We start from the raw sequence: 22,295 nt of genomic DNA, 5'->3' as shown, positions 1-22,295 counted from the left end.
TCTACATATCTTGTCTAACACATTTTAGTTCAGGGACCACATACGGTTTGAGTGAGCCAGACGGGTAAAATAGTGCCCTAATAACCTTTAAATTTAAACAGTGAAGTTTGTCTTTGTTTGTGGCCTGGTTGTGTACATGTGATGTAAATGTCAAAAATTTCACAAAACCAAAAAATTACTAAAGAAAATGACTGTAATTTCAACATAAAGCCAATTCTAATGAAATCTTCCGGTGCAAAATACAGTGAAATGTCTCCGTTGCATCATGGGTGTTTTTACAAACGGACCCTGACAGCATGGCTTTGACGCTAACGCTACGCCGGATTGGAGCCTCTTGCGCGCCGGCTTTATGCTCAGCACTACTGACCTACGCTCTTTTACAATTCTGCCCGCAGCTGGCACTCGGTGGCGCCGCGTTCCCGTCGAGTACGCCTCCACCTCAGAAGACGAGTACGGCTCAAACCGTCACATATCCAAACAGGATCATACGAAGCCGTTCCCCTCCACGCGCGTGGCCCAGCTCGGAGGTTCGGCCCCGGCGACCCCGAATCCCGCCGGCTTGGCGTCCCTGAAGCAGCACTCCCGGGAGTCAGACGACTACATGAGAGACTGGACGGCGCACAGCGAGGAAATAGCCAGGTACGTCGGTAAACAGCACGTCAGTACAGTCTGAGAGGAGGAATGAGTCACTCACAACACTAATCCAGCTTCTGGGCATTTCGCTATTTTTATCATTGCATGCATGGTTTGAGTGTCTGGGATGCTTTCAAATCAGATTAATAAAGCGTGTTGGAGCCAAAATCCTTTGTTCACTCACCCTCATGAGGAAGGGGGGGGGGGGGCGAGGAGGGGGGTGAGCCACGTTTCTTTGAGAACAAAGAAACCATGTGCTCAACCCTGGAAAATTCGCCATTGATCACATGACCCCCCCCTGGGGGGCCCCCGGGTCCCCCCTCCTCTAGCTGCGGCACTGCAGCTCGACGGCAGGGGGACCCAAAATCCCGTCCTCACCGGGTCACCGGCCCGGTGACGCGCAAGCCAACCCCGCGTGGATTGGCTGAACCACGGCCAACGCCGCGGGGAGCCCGGAAGACATCATAACGGTATAAATTCAGGCCCGGGAAGAGATCCAGCCTCTTCCAAAACGAAATCGCGTCAACCCAGACGCACCTTTTCGTAAGGAGACAAAGCGCCTCGTGTTAACGCACCTGGACCGGGCCTGAATTTTCTTCACCTCGCTGGACGAGCTCAAGAAAAGCGGGAATTCCCTTTATTTTTGGTTTCCCCTTCTTTTTTTTCTCCCTTTTTTTTGTTTGCATCATCCGGACCCCGAGCGCGCGCTGCAACCGCACGCTCGTCTGCAGACCGACCTGAGCATCGCTTCTTCACTCCCCCCCTCATCGCAAGAAGCTGCTGATCGCCCCTCGGATCACACTACGGGTTTCCCCTCCGTAGTCCACGTCAGGTCTCTATTTTCTGGGACGCCAGAGAACCGCCCGCGGCCACAAATCGACGGATTTCACCTGGCCACGGAAGCACGTTTCCCCCTCGTCCAACCAAGTAAGGCTTAGAGTCTGGGCAGGAATTAGAATAACGTGATATTATTATTGCTGTGTGTTTATTGTTGGTACTTGTAACTTTGGGACGCCGATCCCTGTTTCGGAGTACTTTTGTGTCTACGCGTGGACGGCCATCCACGCGAATCATCGCACGCACGCGCGAGCCTCCTCATCCTCAGCTCACGCTTCTGCTCCCAGAGTCCATATCTGCCTGAACAGCCGTTTTTGGACTCTGTACGTGTAAGCTGAGGCGGTCGCGTCAGTGTACACAGTCAGACACCCCCTCCTCTCTCCTCTCTCTCTCTCCTCTTCTCCTCTGTTTCCCTGTTCACTAACCAGCGCACGGTACGGCCGCCGCTGCCTCCAAGCGCCTCCTTTCAGTGCGTCCCTGGGACCGTGTGTAGTTCACTGCGGCTCGGATTTCTCGGCCACAAGGAATCCGGCGCGCTCCCGACGGCTACGGCCCGTGCGGAGCTCAGTGACGTCACGCTATCCCAGGCAGAGCACGCCGAGCGCCTCTGGTGACCGGGTGGGTAATCACATCGATTTCCTCGCCGGGTCGCCGAGCCGTTTGGCGCCCTCTGGTAGTCGCGTGGGTAATTGCAACCGCTCGTACCGCCATCTGGTGGTTGCATTAAGTCATCACAACTGCCCCGCGCGCCGACGCGCACCTAGTGGCCAGATCGGGTGATTACACCGGACCGCCGACGTCTACCTCCCTCTGGTGGACGTTCGTGGTCATTACCCTCTCACCAAGTCACGCCCCTTTCGCTCCACAAACCCGCACACACACACACACACATCGCTCCCCACACTCGAACACACACACACCCACTCACACACATCGCTCCCCCACACTCGAACACACACACACACACACACACACTCACACACACACACACACACTTTATTAGCTGGCTTTGTTTTGTATTGTGTTGTTTTATGAGATCTTGCTTGATGTTTATTGATTAGATGTGATTCATAGATTGATGATTTAGGAATAGACGTTTGTTAATAAACACTTAATAGTTGAATTGAACGATTCTTGGTGGTTTTTGTGTGCTTTTCAGCGACAACTGCTGGTTGTAACAGTCAGTGCTCGGATTTACAGCCTTCCTTTCCTGCTTCAGTTAAATTGCGATTATCATTTCAATCAGAAATAATAATTTAAACATTTTAATTGAACTTTCTTTTTTAAGACTGATGTTTCGTTTAAGACCCTAACTTCAGCTGGTGCCCCGACTTTGATTAAGTAACGGTAATATTCAATTGATTAATAGTTTGAATGGTTTAAATCAATTTCAATGATTTTAACGCTTTGGGTAATTTAACACACCTAGGAGGCGTTGGCGAATGAATGCAGGTTTTCCACGGGAATAACCCGCATTGCTTTTAAATAATTTTAAGTGTTTCATCGCATTTTCTGTGGTTAATTACCCGCACTATTATTGATTGATCTGTTACCCAGTTAACCTAATCACAACTTGAATTGTCTCTAAGCTATTGTTCATTTATTTTTGTTGCAGATAGATAATTTGTATGCTTTATTAATTAATAAATTAGTCAATTTATTCAATTAATACTCAAGAGTGCTTTTAATCATTTTTAAGTGGTTTTCGTGCATCTCAGCATCCAATTATCCAGTATTATTAATTCATAAAGCGCAAGTTTATCCAATTAATAATCCTAACTGCATTTAATTCAATTTCAATGGTTTAGCTCATTCAAATAACTCATTGTATTTAATTAGTAAACCCCGACTTTACTTAATTAATTCCAACTCCTCCTTGATTACTCCCGATTGTTATTAGATAAATAACCAAACTTGTTTGATTAACAATCCATTCTAAATTACTTGCAGATCACCTTCGGTGGTCCACTCCACCGAAGTAATTCAGCCTCCCCTCAGTTATTGACTTACAAATCGCAGGTTTGTTTCATTGATAACTTGAATCATAGGTTGCTCTCCGTAATTTAATCATCACTCGTAATCAAGTACCGTTGTTCATTGATAGGTCAATAGCCATTTGTGACGCCTTCGCAGCTTGAGCTTTTCCCCGGTTACTCCAGCGAGTCGCCTCCTGTGGGTCCACAGGCGCTTCGGTAGGTCACGCCACTGACCCGCAGTTGTCAACAAAGGAGTGACCCGTCACGCCTGTTGACCGGTCGTGCCACTGGTGGACCGCCTTCGCGATTGGACCCCGTGGAGGTTCCTCCCGTCAGGCGACCCTTTTTAGCTCAAAGCTGTTGGCCGATAACTGACTATTTACTCCAATCAACCTTTATAGCTTTGCATAACTTACACTTGGTACATTACCTTAGTAATCTATTACTCCAGTAATCCATTACTTTGGTGGCCTACCGCTAGTGATCAGTAATTGTCAACCCGTAAATAACAATTTACTTCTGTTTGGCGATTCGTTTATATGTAAATTACCTCTGACAGGGTAGAACCTTCCGGTAGCCTACCACTAGGGTAATTTGCATATTCTGATCACACGCTGACCCCAACATAATGGTGCCCCGTGTGAGGCTGTTGTAAACCAGCATTGTTACGAATAACTGCACAAAATAATCCTGAATCGTTCACTTAAGGTGTAGCCGTTAACTTTATTCTCCCAGAATTGGTTTTCAAGATACACTTTTTCAGCACTGTCGAACAAAGTCACTTGTGGTGTGAAATCAGTTGTGAAGTGGTTAGTGCCTTGCTTTCCCTGCATTCTACGCATGATTAACACGCTGTGTTAAGATTTCTGACTACGATTAATAGACACTAACAATATTGCTCGCCAAGGTGTTAGACGCATCTGACTAACTTGGATAGGGTGCAGCTCGAGCAATTAACGAAACCGAGAGGTTTGTAAGACACAGGTACAGCCGTTACCTGTGCAGTAGCAAAGCTAATTTGCCGTTAACCACAGCTAACGTTGTTGACTTCGGGCGTAAATCTCAACCACTCAATGGAGGGTATGAGTTCCCGGGCACAGGGAGCCGAGGCTCCGCCGGTGCTAACTGAGCCGGCCATACGAGACGTGGTGTCCCACCTCGTCCGTCTCTCCTTGGAGGAGAAAGCAAATCTCGAACGCTACAGCGTTGAGATTTGCGAAGAAAAGATCCGAGAGCTGGTAAGTTTTGTCAACAACCCAGGGGACAAGCCGGCACGTACAGTGCCGGACGTCCTGGGCCAGATCAGCCTGCTCTACCAGCGTAGAGCAGAGCTACAGTCAAAGGAGGCGGAGGAGCGTACGGATCGGCTGCGTCTGGACAACCAGAGGCTATCCAAGGACAACGCTCGCCTCCGACAGGAGCTGGACGCCTCCAAGGACGAGGATCAGCCTTCAGAGCCCGAGAAGCAACGGGCTCTGCCTCCTCATAAGGAGACGAAGGTCGATGAGTGCACACTAGAGAGTGAGCCTCAGATCCAGGAGTTAAAGGAAAACCTAGAAGAAGCTCAGTCGCTAATCGCGATGGGCATGGAGAGGGAAGAAAATCTCCGACACCAGCTTTACACTGCCACCCTAGGTGCGCAACGTGACCCTAATTGGGGTCGTCGTAATCTGGCTTCGCCAGAGAGGTCTGGCACTATCGACTCCTCATGCGCCACAACGCAGAGGTATGACGCCTCATATAGCTTAGATGGTGATTCTTTTCAGCCCACGCGCAGCCGCAGCACGGTGCGCTTCGACGACTCCGCCACTCCTTCCCATCTGCAGCCCCCACGCGACGCTAGCAGTCGGGAGCAGGGGTCCAGGAGGGTGCCTCTACACCCCAGTAGACCTCCCTTGTATGGCCCTAGCGGCCCCGACCCGCGTCAGACAGCAGTCCACGGGGAACTGTCGTCAGAGGACTCTGACGGCCCCAGTCCCGTGAGGGGGTGGGATGTCCGGACCCGCCAGCTCGAATCCCTCGCAAAGGACATCGAACGCTTTGACCCGAGCAACAAGGACGCGAGTATCGAGGACTACCTCCGTGAGGTTGAACGCTGCCTCCTCGACATCGCACGTCCTTCCATGCGGGAGAAGCTAAAGCTTCTCTGGAAAACAACGTCCAGAACAGTCCATGTTTTCATGGAATCCCTGCCGCCAGACACCCGAGACCGGTACTCCACCCTCTGCCAGGCTCTCCGGGAAGAGTATTCATTGTACAATGACCCTGCTTCGGCAACGTTTGGTGCATTCGCGATCACCCAACGGAAGTCTGAACCTCCAAAGGAGTATTACAGGCGCCTACGAGTGGCCTACTTCCAAGGCCGCAATGCACCGGGGTTGGAGGAAGATCACGCCTTCAAGTCTCTGTTTGTCAACAACCTCCACGACAGTGGGAGGTTCGATGTGGCTCTATTTTGCAGGACCGCCAAACCCACCATGAAGGAACTGCGCCAGCACGCGCAGATGGTGTGGGAATTGCGTCAATGCCCGGGTAAGAAGCCTGACATTGACCAGAGGGTCCTGGAAATGGAGCCAAGGGAAAACACGGATTTGAGGCTTGAGGGCGATGAGTTGCCGACACCCAGAACGAATGCTGGAGGAGGGTCTGGTACACCCTCTCCGTCTGAGCAGAAAGGCGCACAACCAAATCAAAAGGGTGGAAAATGGGCCAGGTCAGAACAAAACTTCCAACCGAAGAAAGGGCCCGACCCGAATTCAAAGTGGAAAATGAAAGGTTCGGAAAGGGACCACGGTCGCTACAGAGCTGACCAGTTAAAGACTGAGCTACAGCAGTGGGTTCAAACCTGCATCAAAGAGGCTGTACAGAACTTGGACCTGTCCAACCAAAGGGGGCGCCACCCCCCCTCAAGGGTACGGGGACGTAGGCCCCCTCCCTCCTGACTAGAGCGGCGGCCCCGACCCACCACAAACAAGGTTTACCTTGTCGGGTGGGGGGGAGAAACAGGTGAGGCGGGAGAACGTTCAAGAACGACAGCTTCCCAGTCCACCGATTTGCCGTTCCTGACTTTCTTAGGCAATCTCGTGCACCGAGAGAACGCCAACCGCATCTACACATCCGTGGTGGTGGGAGGATGTGTAAACGCCCTCGCGCTGTTAGATTCCGGGTCCGAAATAAGCCTAATGTGTTCAGCCACCTTCGCCGAGCTTGCGAGAGCTCTGCTGTCTCTTGGAAAGCCACTGCAGGTCGAAGCTTGCAGCATTAACATCAGAAGCTTCACTCAGGACACTTCACCCATCACCCAACGCGTCTGGGTGGATGTCACTTTCCAAGAGATGTCTTTGGTGCATCCCATCTATGTCACCACGCTGGACACAGAACCATTACTCATTGGCCAAGATCTCCTTAACCGATTAGCCCCACTGATCGATTGCCGTCGCGGGTACCTTTGGGCCCAAGTACGCAACCCGACTCGAATCGGTCCAGACATGGACCCTCCCTCTTCTGACAGCATGAACGCTGCCATCGAGTCCAGAAGTTCTAATCCCATGTGTACGCCTTCCAAAGAATCTGGCTCAAACACCCCTCTTGTCATGCTCCCTGACGGCCAGCAGTCGCGGCAGTCTAGGAGCTATCAGTCTCTGAGAGAGCATCCATCATTCCTATGCGCACTGGCGAACGATGGATCTCCACTATACAATCCCCACATCGTGGGGGGGGTACACCTGAATGGGACCTTGGTCCCAGAGACACTCTTGGCTCTGTGGTCAGAGAAATCTGCCATTGATGCCGATCTTCTAAAGGATCTGTGCCAACACAACGCACTCCTTGTCCAAGTGCAGCACAGCCATCGCCTGCTTGCTGCAGGGTCGCCGCAGACACTAATCAAAGCAACTGGTGTATGTGCCCTCTCCGTGCAGATAGGGCAGAAGAAAGCCATGCACTATATGAGTGTCGTCCCGCAGCTCCGCCCTCCTTGTCACATAGGAGCGGATCTCCTTGTCAGGCTTGGAGTCCAGCTGGACGCCGTGAACCAGGTTTTGTGGTCACTGGCGAGCGCGGACACGCAGCATCTGACGACCGAGCCGGAGCAAATGGCATCCGGTCAGACGATCCCGCAGGCGTGTCACGCTGCTAGTGAGTTGGAAGCCACAATTCCAGCACGGACAGCCGGGTTCCCAATCCGTCTCGCACTGCTCAAGGGGCAGAGGATGCTTGGCCCACAAGCATTCTTTCAACCCTTACCGTGCTTTTCTGACCTTTGCCTGACAATTTGTGGCACACCCCTTCTAGAGCTAACCAACCGCTCAGCCTACCTGCTAGTCCAGAACCTGACCCACAATCCGGTTCAGGTGAATGCGGGAAAACCACTAGGCGTCTTGGTCGACAGCTCATTTCACGACTTCGAGCTCAGGGTGCCCGTCATTGGCGACCTACCTCCATCCCTCATCAGGGACGAGACACTCGACAAGGTGTTGTACACGTTCCCCACCCGCATGATCACCATTGCTCGTCACGAAGCCCTCGCACAGGAGGCAATCTGTGGTTCAACCCTCAGCACCGAAGGTGACATGATAGTGTACGCGCTGGCGACTCAACCAGAAAGTGCTGAGAACCCCGGTGGGCAGCCAGGGTCTGCACCGGAGGAACCGTACTCTGGTTTTGAGTCAGAGATTGAGCAGCAACTTGAAAAAGCAGATGCTCTCACGACACGGGAACAACGAGAAGCACTCAGAAATGTTTTCCGCGAATTTCAAGCGATCTTTGCTAGGGATGCACATGATTGTGGGGTTACAGACCTTCACCTAGTGCGCATTCCTACCGACCCAATGGCGCCACCATCCTTCGTACGCCAGTACAGAATCCCGCTGGCTGCCTATGAATCCATCCAGGAGATCCTTGACAAACTGCGAGAGAAGAACATTATCCGAGAGTGCAACTCGACGTACAACTCGCCAATCTGGCCAGTATTAAAACCCACTGGTAAATGGCGGCTTACCATCGACTATCGCCCGCTGAACAAACAGGTTCCTCTTTCTCGCTGGCCCATGATCCACCTGGATCAGGAGCTGGCCAAAGTAAAAGGTGCTCGTTTTTTTTCCACAGTCGACGTGGCAAATGGATTTTGGACCATGAAAGTGGATCCATCTGACCAGTACAAACTTGCTTTTTCCTTTGGCAACCGCCAGTACACCTGGAACCGGTGCCCATTCGGCTACTTAAACTCACCATCTGAGTTCAACATCTTCCTCCACAAAGCGATGAGTGACGCCGCCGCCCGAGGCAACCTCATCTATGTGGATGACATCCTCATGAGAAGCTGCACCTTTGAGGAGCATTTAGCCGAGATAAGACACGTCTTGAACCAGCTCCTGGCGGCAGGCGCCAAACTGGCACTTCGCAAAGGTCAGTGGTGCCGTACCAGGGTTGAATACGTGGGGTTAACAGTTGGCGCTGACGGAATCGAACCCCAAGCGGGGAGGATTCGCGCCATCCAAGACATCAAAGCCCCAACTAATGTGTCAGAACTGAGGAGCTTTCTTGGGGTCTGCAACTACTCCCGTCAATTCATCGAGGATTATGCGGACATTGCCAGACCCCTCACAGAACTCCTCCGCAAAGACAAGGCCTTTGAGTGGGGAGCCCCCCAAGAACAATCCTTCCGCCTCATGAAGGAGAAACTCTGCGTGGCACCCTGTCTGGCGTACCCAGATAAGGACAAAGAGTTCCTCCTTGAGGCAGGGTTCTCTGCTCAATGCCTGAGCGCGGCTCTGGCACAGAAGTACGACACAGACAAGAGAGTCGTGGCCTACGCCAGCCGACCTCTTAGCAGTGTAGAGATTAAGTTCTCCGACTGTGAGAAATCTCTCCTCGCCACCGTCTGGGCTGTGGAGCACTTCCGCAGCTACATTGGGGGTCAGAAGGTGACAATCGAAACCTGCCATCAACCAGTCTCTTTCCTGAACAGCCAACGTCTCAGGGAAGGACGCGTGTCCAACAGCCGCATCGCGGCCTGGATGATGGCACTCCAAGGTTATGACATCGAGGTTAAATACGCACAAAACCACAAAATGGCTTTGGGCCAAGGTCTGGCTGCGTGCCAACATTGTGACTGTGAGGGACAGTCCAACATCCAACCTCTCCTGGTCAAGACACAGACCCTCCCTTCCAATCATCATTACCATGATGAAAACATCTGTGACGGCATGCCGAAAGTCTATGTCGATGGTTGCTCTTTCCACCACGACAGCCAAATGAGGGCAGGCGTGGGCATTGTTTGGGTCGGCAGAAGCGAGGTGCCTGATCACTTCCAGCTGGGTCCGAAAACCAGTCAGTACGCCGAAATCGCAGCAGTGGTCATCGCCCTCCAGCAAGCAGCTGGGCAATCCATCAGACAACTGGTGATTTGTTCTGATTCGAACTATGCCCGCCATAGCTTCATTTCGCACTTCCCCACGTGGAAAGCGAATGGCATGAAGAATGCCCGGAACAAAGACGTCAAACACGCCGAGCTGTTTTTGACATGTGACCAGCTCGTCACTGACAAGGGAATGACTGTGTACTGGAAAAAGGTCAAGGGTCATTCCCAAGTTGAAGGACCCGACAAAGCTGGGAATGATGAGGCTGATCGCTTAGCCAAGCTGGGGGCAGAACAGGGTAGGCCTTGGGAATTCCGACACGAGTGGCTCCCTCCTCAACCGTGTGGGGTCAACGCTATCACCCGCAGGCAAGCGCGAGAGAGGCAAGAGGGTGCCGACGCTGACGCACAGACACTTCACCTCGGACGCAAGCCAAGTGATGCAGACCTGATCGCGATGCAGGAACAAGACCCCGTGCTCGTGATTGTCCGACAGCTGGTGGAGGACCTGTACACGGACGGGACCCCACAAGCTCCAGCGGGCAGCCCAACCGAACTGAAAGCCTTCTTCCGCGAGCTGCCACACCTGACGCTAGAGAAGGGCTTGTTGGTTCACACTAAAGGCCAGGGTCCCACCCGTTGGGTGGTTCCCACCGACCACAGGGGAATCATGTTAGCACACGCACATGATTTACCGGTGGGTGGCCACCGCGGCTCCCACGCAACCCTCCAAACCCTCCAGCAGGTGGCATACTGGCCCACCATGGCCCATGACACCAAACTATACGTCCAGAGCTGCCTAGTTTGCTGCCAGTTCCAACCGTCACAACCACTGAACCGAGCCCCACTCCAAAGGAGGGGGGTCACTTTCCCGTGGTCGCACCTGCAAGTAGACTGGGTCGGACCTGTCCCCAAGTCCGCCAGAGGTAACAAATACCTCCTCACAGTCACTTGCTCCTTCACCAAGTGGGTCGAGTGCCTCCCAGCACCCAACGACACAGCCACCACGACCGCTGTGCTCCTTCTGAACCACGTGTTCAGCCGCTGGGGACTTCCCCTTTCCATCGACTCCGACAGAGGTACTCACTTCACGTCCCAAGTCATGACAAACCTGTACCACATCTTAGGAGTGGAGGTAAAATTCCATCTGGCATACCACCCCCAGTCATCTGGTCAAGTTGAACGGGCCAACCGTACCATCACGCACATGCTCAGGAAGTATGTCAGCAGCAATGGTAAGGATTGGGACGTGAAACTCCCCCTGGTGCTCATGGCCATTCGGTCCACCCCGCACCGCTCCACAGGAGTCACTCCCTTTGAGATGATGACCGGCAGGGAAATGACCCTTCCACTCCACTTGTTGTACCACCCCGAAGATGTCAGTGTGGCCACAGCCTACACTGCACATCAATACGTGACCGATTTGCGGGAACACCTTAAAACCACCTTCTCCTGGGCCCAAGGAAACTTGGAAGCCAGCGCTCAGGGGGCAAAGGCCTACTATGATCGCGCTGCATCCCCAAAGGAGTACCAGGTGGGCGACAAGGTGTTCTACTTCAAATATGCTCATCCCGCAGGGACCTCAAGGAAGTTCCTCCCGAGGTGGTCGGGCCCGTTTGAAATCGTGGGGAAACTGTCACCGGTGGCTTACCGGATCAGGATCCCAAAGCCAAGACAACCCCCGGTATACAAATGGGTCCATGCAAATCAGATCAAACCATTCAAGCCATTCAGTCTCCCGGGCCGAGAGGTTGAAACCCCTCCAAGCGAGGGGGGAGAACTTCTCGGCCAAGACCAATAACAAGCTCACTAGTAGGGCCTGGCAACTTGCATGCAAATAACACCCTGCATGCACTAACCCTGCTACCACCATCCACTCCCCAATAGTGATCACATCTCTCCGCTTCATCTGTTCCAGGATGGATCTCCCTTGGATTTTTGGCATCCTGCTCAGCCTCCGAGTCACCTCATCCATGGTGATAGTTGAACCAGGCCCCCCAACGGGCATCATCCTTCAGGGGTCGCCTGGACTTCTCATCACCCGGTGCGGCTTATACACCCAGAGGTTCTACGTGCGCCTAGACCCCTGGGATGTATACCGCAACCACATCCGCAAGCCCCCCCAGCTGACTGAGGGAAGGCTAAGCGGAATCCAGACCACCGACACCATCGAGCATGCGAAACAGGCAACGGTTCACATGCTTGAACAGTTGGACAAATTCATGGTCACTGAGAAAGACCTCAGCGACGGTAAGCGACCCAAGCGGTTCCTCGGTGCACTGCTCTCCGCAGCAGCAGGCATCGGCTCGCTGTTCTCGATTGGCCTCTCCGCAGCCAACTCGGTCAGCCTGAAGGCCCTTCAGAGACATGTCGGGGAACTCGAAGAAGAAATGCCGGAAATCCAACAGAGACTCCTAATACAGAGTGAACAGTTACAAGGCTTGACCAAAACGGTTCAGGGAACCATACTCACTGTAAACTTGCATTCTGCTTTAATCAATAACACCTTGCATGCCTTAACAACCTTGTCAAGTATCGTCAGTGAGGACATAACGTATGTGCGAATAGTCAGGGATCTTATGCAAGATCTCCTTAGAGAAGTCAGTTCCTCCGTGAGTAGCCTCAGTACCGGGAAGATCCCCACGTACTTAGTTCCACTAACACTGGTTGAACAGATTCTCAAGACCACTACCACCACTGTTGTACAACCTTCACAGGTACATCTGGCATATAGTCTCGGCAGTGCTATTCCGATCTCTGTGAACCCACAGAACCTAGAGTTAGGATTTATCCTAAACCTACCAATCATTGAAAAGCAGAATGTGTACCGTTTAAAAACCGTATTGAATGTGGGATTCTGGGAGGGTAACACACACGTACACCTCCGAACGCCACCCACACTCGCCTACCACGACGACAACCCCTCACTCTACCTGGTCCCCAATCTCAGCATGTGCACAAACACCAAAGACATTCACTGGATCTGTCCCAGCAACCCTTTCATTAGAGATGTCACCAACTATCTATGTGGGCTGAGGGCAGACGCCCCGGAGCAGAAATGTCAAGGTAGTTTGTCCATCAAAGATGAAGGAACCGAGACCAGAGTAGAGAGAGCAGGTAGTCGATGGCTCGTCAACACACCTCATTCTGAAGCGACCATGTCCTACGACCGCCATGATATAGCCACCAAGCTCACCCTGCCCAATCAAACAATATTCCTCAATGTCCCACCAGGGGCTACAGTACACATTGACGACATAATCCTCCATCATCTCGATGCCGACCGACACGAGGTGGAGATTGAGATGATGGATGCATTCGTCGGGCACAATTTCACAATTGATGCCACCCTCCAAAGCCAGCTTCTGGCTGAGGGAACCAAATTGATTAAATTCAATTTAAAGCCCACAGGGCTCTCAGCCACTTTCCCTAGGCGGGCAGGTGGACACCCATACCAAGACCATCCCATCAGCATGGCAGCGCTCGGAATGTTGCTCAGTGGCTGGATCATCACGGCCGTAGTGGCGTACGCGATGTACAAGTACATCCAGAAACTACAGGCCCGACTGGATTCCCTGACCCTGGTCTCGCCACGTTTTGTGGGCCCATCCACAAACACACAATAGGCCAGCCCTCACCCAACCAAGAGGTGAAGGCACGGCCTACTAACCCTTTTCCTAACCACCCGTTCCCTTCCTATTTCTCACTCTCCTGTCCCTTTCCTACCTCTTTCATGTTCACTGGTGACGACCCTTAAGAAATGAAATGTATGTGTGCCTAGATAGTTAGAATAGAAATAGTAAGTCTGCCCAGACTAGCCTTAGCCTGCCCAGACTAGCCCAGCCTGCTCAGGAAATAACCTCACATGTGAACTGGTGGACAGAGAAGGACAGTATGTTTCACAGGACATGGGGACGTTCACAGATTCTATGGATTGTTCGGCCCAGGTTTGCTCCAAAGACTGTGACCTGCATCCCACTCTTCGGAACAAAGGGGGGATGTTGGAGCCAAAATCCTTTGTTCACTCACCCTCATGAGGAAGGGGGGGGGGGGGCGAGGAGGGGGGTGAGCCACGTTTCTTTGAGAACAAAGAAACCATGTGCTCAACCCTGGAAAATTCGCCATTGATCACATGACCCCCCCCTGGGGGGCCCCCGGGTCCCCCCTCCTCTAGCTGCGGCACTGCAGCTCGACGGCAGGGGGACCCAAAATCCCGTCCTCACCGGGTCACCGGCCCGGTGACGCGCAAGCCAACCCCGCGTGGATTGGCTGAACCACGGCCAACGCCGCGGGGAGCCCGGAAGACATCATAACGGTATAAATTCAGGCCCGGGAAGAGATCCAGCCTCTTCCAAAACGAAATCGCGTCAACCCAGACGCACCTTTTCGTAAGGAGACAAAGCGCCTCGTGTTAACGCACCTGGACCGGGCCTGAATTTTCTTCACCTCGCTGGACGAGCTCAAGAAAAGCGGGAATTCCCTTTATTTTTGGTTTCCCCTTCTTTTTTTTCTCCCTTTTTTTTGTTTGCATCATCCGGACCCCGAGCGCGCGCTGCAACCGCACGCTCGTCTGCAGACCGACCTGAGCATCGCTTCTTCACTCCCCCCCTCATCGCAAGAAGCTGCTGATCGCCCCTCGGATCACACTACGGGTTTCCCCTCCGTAGTCCACGTCAGGTCTCTATTTTCTGGGACGCCAGAGAACCGCCCGCGGCCACAAATCGACGGATTTCACCTGGCCACGGAAGCACGTTTCCCCCTCGTCCAACCAAGTAAGGCTTAGAGTCTGGGCAGGAATTAGAATAACGTGATATTATTATTGCTGTGTGTTTATTGTTGGTACTTGTAACTTTGGGACGCCGATCCCTGTTTCGGAGTACTTTTGTGTCTACGCGTGGACGGCCATCCACGCGAATCATCGCACGCACGCGCGAGCCTCCTCATCCTCAGCTCACGCTTCTGCTCCCAGAGTCCATATCTGCCTGAACAGCCGTTTTTGGACTCTGTACGTGTAAGCTGAGGCGGTCGCGTCAGTGTACACAGTCAGACACCCCCTCCTCTCTCCTCTCTCTCTCTCCTCTTCTCCTCTGTTTCCCTGTTCACTAACCAGCGCACGGTACGGCCGCCGCTGCCTCCAAGCGCCTCCTTTCAGTGCGTCCCTGGGACCGTGTGTAGTTCACTGCGGCTCGGATTTCTCGGCCACAAGGAATCCGGCGCGCTCCCGACGGCTACGGCCCGTGCGGAGCTCAGTGACGTCACGCTATCCCAGGCAGAGCACGCCGAGCGCCTCTGGTGACCGGGTGGGTAATCACATCGATTTCCTCGCCGGGTCGCCGAGCCGTTTGGCGCCCTCTGGTAGTCGCGTGGGTAATTGCAACCGCTCGTACCGCCATCTGGTGGTTGCATTAAGTCATCACAACTGCCCCGCGCGCCGACGCGCACCTAGTGGCCAGATCGGGTGATTACACCGGACCGCCGACGTCTACCTCCCTCTGGTGGACGTTCGTGGTCATTACCCTCTCACCAAGTCACGCCCCTTTCGCTCCACAAACCCGCACACACACACACACACATCGCTCCCCACACTCGAACACACACACACCCACTCACACACATCGCTCCCCCACACTCGAACACACACACACACACACACACACACTCACACACACACACACACACTTTATTAGCTGGCTTTGTTTTGTATTGTGTTGTTTTATGAGATCTTGCTTGATGTTTATTGATTAGATGTGATTCATAGATTGATGATTTAGGAATAGACGTTTGTTAATAAACACTTAATAGTTGAATTGAACGATTCTTGGTGGTTTTTGTGTGCTTTTCAGCGACAACTGCTGGTTGTAACAGTCAGTGCTCGGATTTACAGCCTTCCTTTCCTGCTTCAGTTAAATTGCGATTATCATTTCAATCAGAAATAATAATTTAAACATTTTAATTGAACTTTCTTTTTTAAGACTGATGTTTCGTTTAAGACCCTAACTTCAGCTGGTGCCCCGACTTTGATTAAGTAACGGTAATATTCAATTGATTAATAGTTTGAATGGTTTAAATCAATTTCAATGATTTTAACGCTTTGGGTAATTTAACACACCTAGGAGGCGTTGGCGAATGAATGCAGGTTTTCCACGGGAATAACCCGCATTGCTTTTAAATAATTTTAAGTGTTTCATCGCATTTTCTGTGGTTAATTACCCGCACTATTATTGATTGATCTGTTACCCAGTTAACCTAATCACAACTTGAATTGTCTCTAAGCTATTGTTCATTTATTTTTGTTGCAGATAGATAATTTGTATGCTTTATTAATTAATAAATTAGTCAATTTATTCAATTAATACTCAAGAGTGCTTTTAATCATTTTTAAGTGGTTTTCGTGCATCTCAGCATCCAATTATCCAGTATTATTAATTCATAAAGCGCAAGTTTATCCAATTAATAATCCTAACTGCATTTAATTCAATTTCAATGGTTTAGCTCATTCAAATAACTCATTGTATTTAATTAGTAAACCCCGACTTTACTTAATTAATTCCAACTCCTCCTTGATTACTCCCGATTGTTATTAGATAAATAACCAAACTTGTTTGATTAACAATCCATTCTAAATTACTTGCAGATCACCTTCGGTGGTCCACTCCACCGAAGTAATTCAGCCTCCCCTCAGTTATTGACTTACAAATCGCAGGTTTGTTTCATTGATAACTTGAATCATAGGTTGCTCTCCGTAATTTAATCATCACTCGTAATCAAGTACCGTTGTTCATTGATAGGTCAATAGCCATTTGTGACGCCTTCGCAGCTTGAGCTTTTCCCCGGTTACTCCAGCGAGTCGCCTCCTGTGGGTCCACAGGCGCTTCGGTAGGTCACGCCACTGACCCGCAGTTGTCAACAAAGGAGTGACCCGTCACGCCTGTTGACCGGTCGTGCCACTGGTGGACCGCCTTCGCGATTGGACCCCGTGGAGGTTCCTCCCGTCAGGCGACCCTTTTTAGCTCAAAGCTGTTGGCCGATAACTGACTATTTACTCCAATCAACCTTTATAGCTTTGCATAACTTACACTTGGTACATTACCTTAGTAATCTATTACTCCAGTAATCCATTACTTTGGTGGCCTACCGCTAGTGATCAGTAATTGTCAACCCGTAAATAACAATTTACTTCTGTTTGGCGATTCGTTTATATGTAAATTACCTCTGACAGGGTAGAACCTTCCGGTAGCCTACCACTAGGGTAATTTGCATATTCTGATCACACGCTGACCCCAACAGCGTGTTACCCAATATGATGACATATAGAAAGAGGTTCATCAGATGTTGATATCCACATGTTTTCACTCGTCAGAATCAGCCAGGATCTCGCCAAAGATCTCGCCATGCTCGCCAGAGAGATTCATGATGTGGCCGGAGAGATCGACTCAGTCAGCCCTGCAGCGACGGACCCTGGAGCTCTGGTACAGTCATCACTTTATGCAACAGCCACCGCATGATGTGGGTTTTTCCCTCCTCTCGCCATGACTGCAGAACATCTGGAGGCTCCCTGATTTCATACTGTCCAAGTAAAACCTGTAATTAATGGGATGCACATTCCTGATGAAGCCACATGACGTATAGCTGGAAAAATATGTGATCCGATGGACTGATGCTTACTTTGAATGATGTGTTTTAGTTGGAGGAGAGGGTATTTGACGACAGCCTGGACCAGGGCCGTCCCTCCGCAGAGCTCAGCGGCGCTGCCGGGACCAACGGGCGGTCAGTGGAGCTTCGACCGCGTGGCTCGAACGGACAGAGCGCCCGCTCCATCCGTCGACAGACGTGGAACAGAGAGGATGTGAGTCTGCACTTTGATGCAGCATCACGTCGTCATACGCGGGCAGTTTATGAAAAGTATTTCAAAGTCTAAATTTGATCTGGACTCTCATTTGTACGGCGGGAACTTCCTCCATTCTGGGGCTTCGCAGAAGTGGAACTTACTGTGGGGAAAAGGCAGATTCACACATAAACAAGCCTGGCTGCATGTTTTTGGTTTGTGGGAGGAAATTGGAGACAGTTAAATCCATGCACAGAAAGACCCTGAAGTCTCAAACCAGGCGTATTCTTGCTATGAGGCAGGACTGCCAACCCCCCCAACCCCGTCCTCTAGCACAGTGGTGTCAAACACGTTTTAGCTCGCGAGGCCCATACAGCCCAATTTCGCCTTGGTAAAATAGACCCATAATAACCCTTACATTTAAACTTAAAAGTTTTGCCTTGTTGTTGAAAGGGAGGATATATTTATTTTCTATATGTTTATTGTTTTTATTACTGGTTTTTAATTATTTGTCTAACATCTTATCTTGCTCTACATCTTTTATATGTAGGCCACTTGTTGTTCCGACATGTCCCTCTGTCCCTTGCTTAAATATGCTTCCTTGGCAAATTGGTTTATTATTTATTTATCTTGTGCATGAGATTTCACTAAGAAGCTACAAATGAATTGCCGCTTGTTGATAAATAAAGTTATCTGAACCAAACTGAACAGAAAAATGACAATTTTAATGAAACTTTATGGTGAAAACTGTTGTATCATGCATGTTTTTACAAACTCACCCTGACAGCATGGCTGATGCTCGTTTGATCTCAGGGCCTCAGTGTTGTGTCCACTACTCTTAAGAAATTGTTTTTTAAGAAATCAATTTTTTCTTTTAAATTATTACAATTTGCTTGATGGTTTAGCCAGATTGGAGCCTCTTGCGGGCCGGCTTTGGCCCATGAGCCTTACGTATATCTCTGCTCCAGCCCAGCTTCATTCTGCATTTGTATTGCAGAAGTTTACGTTTGCCTCAATGTACCACTAGAGGGAGCTCCAATCTCTTCAATAGTCCTACATAATTATTAAACAACTTCAGCCACAAAAACTTGTTTAAAAAGAAGCATATTTTTATAGTGAAATCTATGATCAGGCTATTATCAGTTTTGGGTTAATATTTAACTCCTTTACCCAGTGAATATTTGTGACGTGAGTATTTTCTGTCTCGTATTATCAGGCGGTATTAGATGGTCTGCTGCTCGCCTCTGTGACTCAACTCTCCACCAGGATACGCCAGGCTGTGGACAAAACAAGCTACAAAGTCAGGTACCCATTAGACTCCACTACTCTACGTGAAGTTAATCGGCTTTTATTGAATTTTGCTCTATTTTGAATGCATTTTGCCATCAGAACACTGTGAACGCTCTAACTGTCAAAAGAGTAGCAAGTTACCAGGCGCGTTAAGATTCTTCTCAGTGGTTCCTGTTGGAAGTAAGCCGACCAGTAGAGTGTGAGTGACACATCACAGGGCTTTAATCTGGCAACCAGCAACATATTTTCCTCATTAGGATGACACCTCAAAGGCGTTTTGATTCACTCCTACGAACTGCAGTCGCTATCTGCAGGAAATCACTCCTGCAGTCAGCTAATACTTCTAACAAGATCTATAATAAGCATGTTGTTTTGTGCATTTCACTTTCATCTATTTCCATAACAACCTGGCATCCAGGATCCTCTTCAAGGATAAGGAACGCAAGTGGGAAGAGATTGAGACCAAACTGCAGGAGGAGCACGACTCTTTACTACTCAAGTGCTCCAACAAGGTGCCGAACGTCACTTCAGCACGTTTCATATTTTCTGTTCACCCACAAAAGCACTTTGGCTTGTTACTGACTTTCTTTAACGTTTTCTGTCATTAATGTGTGTGTCATAAACTGGAAATAGCACAGCAACACATTACATTTATAGTTAAACATTTATTGTAAAGATTAACGTATTGCTATGAAGCATAGGAAAAATTTCAGGTGTGCAGAGATTTACTGTATCTTTTCCAGTAATTACAGTAATCATAATGCAGGGGTGTCAAGCACATTTTACTTCAGGGTCCACATACACCGCTATTCGTTCTCAAGTAAGCCGGATTAGTAAATAATAGCATTATAATCTACAAATAAGGAGAACTTTCAATTCATGTCTTAGTTTTAATCCCGCAAGGTATCAGTATATCCATAGATATCAAACTGTCCTTTCGCAACACATGACAAACCTGAAATTTGAATAAAAGAACACCAATATTAAGCCTCAGTTCATTGTGTGCTTTACAATTTACAGATCAACGTAGATTTTTATTATTTACATCTTCAACATAAAACATTCGGTCACATGGAGCTGGAATTCAAAAATATAGTTGGGTATTTCATTTAATTATCAGAATAACTTGTCAAATCCAAGAAATAGTCTTTAATGTCGACACATTTCTGTATTAATACTGATCACCTGAGCTGATTCACCACATCATACAGACCAAAATGCGCCCCCTGGTGGTCAACTATATATATTGCAGGTATCGTCATAATTTCTCACAGCTTGTAAATGTCATCTCGCTCGCCGGGTTGGACTCTGGTGGGCCGATTCCGTACGTTTTACACCCCTGCTTCAAAGCACGACACTGACACCTGTTAACAAGTGTCCCTTATTGGATGTGAATTAGTAAATTAGAGCAATATCCTTTTCTTTTTGAAGTATTCATTCATTCCAAACCATGCTTAGTGTGAAATTAATGATGTACAACATAACATAAGAGGGACACATGAAGGAAAACCACAAAACTTTTAAATGCAACAAGGTGCATTGAGGCAGCCATCCAATGCTGGACTTTTAAGAGAAATGTAATCTACATAATGTGTTTTTCTTTTTGGTAATTTCTTGGCATGGATCGAATCAAACAACAGACTTGAAGGCAATGCAGCGCGCCCACAGTGAAGGATGTCCCCCTTATGAATGTATGGCTATAGTTAGTGATCTTTTCATTGGAACAAACCCAGGAGTTCAGTGCGATATCTGATTACTCACTGCAAGCAATCGCAGTGAGTGCTGACAGCGTTACGGCTCTTTGGGGGATCGAATCAACCAGATCTAAATCTTCCGCATGCCGGTTCAAAATACTGCAAACACATTTTTTTTTTTATATTTAGTAATCCAATTGAGTTGTTTCAAAGTTAAACTAAAAAGGTTACTTCAATAAAAAAAAGAAAGGGAAAAAACCCTCTCCTGCCTGCTGTGTCATTAATCGTAGCATTAACAGAGTCCGGCCTTGTGTGAACCCTGCCGAGCGATACAGTGCGCCAGACCCTGGCACGACGCAGGGCTCGTAAAGCATTCACTGAGTACACGAGGCTCGGCTCCAGACTTATGAAGAGATTCATCGAGGTGATTTATTTGGTGCGTGAGCTCACACCCTCAACCTCCGCCTCATTATTTATTTATGTTTATTTAACAGGAGATTTCAACTATTATTCACGACCTGAAGAGAGTGGAAAGACAACTGATAGGTATGAATCTCATATTTGTCTTTAATCTTCACATCAAAAGGAAATGAGAGTATTAGATCTTGTTGGGACTTGTTTTTTTTTTGTTTTTGTCTCTACTGTTTTGAACCGACAGTCATCGACATGATGGTGGACCCAGACGGCACCCTGGACGCTCTGTCCACCCTGGGGATAACCAGTCCACTGTCTGACCTGAAGATGGGCCCCGGGGCCCAGCAGGGGGCGCCTGGGTCGCTCCCCGCAGCCGAGGCCTCCTCGGGCTCGCTCGCAGCTCCACAGTCCAGCGAACCGCGCGGACCGTCAGACCGCGTCGGCGTGGCAGAATGAAACCATCAGAGCTGACACCTGACACACCAAGGACTTCATTCCCGACGCGTCCATCACATCGGACGCGTCGCTTGGGCCTTGGACGGGGTCGTGATGCGGCGGGAGGGGATGTTGATTTGAGACAAGTTGGAGGAAGGAAAACAGGAGAGTCTGATCCGCTCCCGGGCAAATAAAATCACACGAGTCAAGAGGAAAGCTGTGGTGATAAACTCACATACGTACTATATGAAACCCAACAGTATTAATGAAGGAGCCTTCATATATGGCAACCCATCTGTGTTTTTATGTTGCAGCTCTTTCCTCATTCTATTTGTTCCCTCAAAATATCTTAAAAAGGACAAAACATGTTTTTACAGTCAAACTTCACAATCACCCCCCCCCCCCCCCCCCCAAAAAAAAAATGAAACTGAATCTTGAATTTTCCAACTAAAACCTGTCAAACTTAACACCAAAACTATAAAAAGTGCAATGCTGCCCAAGAAGTGTTCTTCTACCCTCTCATAGAATTATTTCCTATTAAAAAATATATATATTTTTGTCCATCTCAGTAATGATTTTCCATCCGAAGAGGCCGCGGTGCTTTTCACAAGGGAAAGAACTGGGACTACATGATGTACGGGTGTAAATGTTTATTATAGTCACATTTATTACTTCTATCCATGCCTTTCTCGTGCCGATGTTACTTCAAACCAGTGTATCCAAAATAGATCCTGTGTGTTAATGGAAACTATGAAATCAAATGTAGCTCCCAGAAAAAAAAAAAGGTTTTTCCTCTTCCAAATGTATTTCGTCACAAGTGCCCTGGATCAAAC

The 22,295-nt window shown here is 49.4% G+C and overlaps 1 protein-coding gene across 1 annotated transcript in view; it reads left to right on the top strand.

Moving 5' to 3' along the window:
- Window positions 1-21,874, top strand: part of cep170ab (centrosomal protein 170Ab) — a 34,662-nt gene extending 12,788 nt beyond the window's left edge. The window contains exons 14-20 of the mRNA XM_080462873.1: window positions 396-639; window positions 17,165-17,273; window positions 17,489-17,650; window positions 18,846-18,934; window positions 19,338-19,431; window positions 21,108-21,159; window positions 21,272-21,874. Coding sequence (XP_080318999.1) covers window positions 396-639; window positions 17,165-17,273; window positions 17,489-17,650; window positions 18,846-18,934; window positions 19,338-19,431; window positions 21,108-21,159; window positions 21,272-21,483 — 962 coding nt within the window. The 3' untranslated portion in view covers window positions 21,484-21,874. The remainder of the gene's footprint in view (window positions 1-395; window positions 640-17,164; window positions 17,274-17,488; window positions 17,651-18,845; window positions 18,935-19,337; window positions 19,432-21,107; window positions 21,160-21,271) is intronic.
- Window positions 21,875-22,295: the final 421 nt, after the last annotated feature.

This window comes from Lipophrys pholis, assembly GCF_963383615.2.
Source record: "Lipophrys pholis genome assembly, chromosome: 5".
Taxonomy (NCBI): Eukaryota; Metazoa; Chordata; class Actinopteri; order Blenniiformes; family Blenniidae; genus Lipophrys; species Lipophrys pholis.
This window is presented reverse-complemented; position numbering and strand designations above follow the sequence as displayed.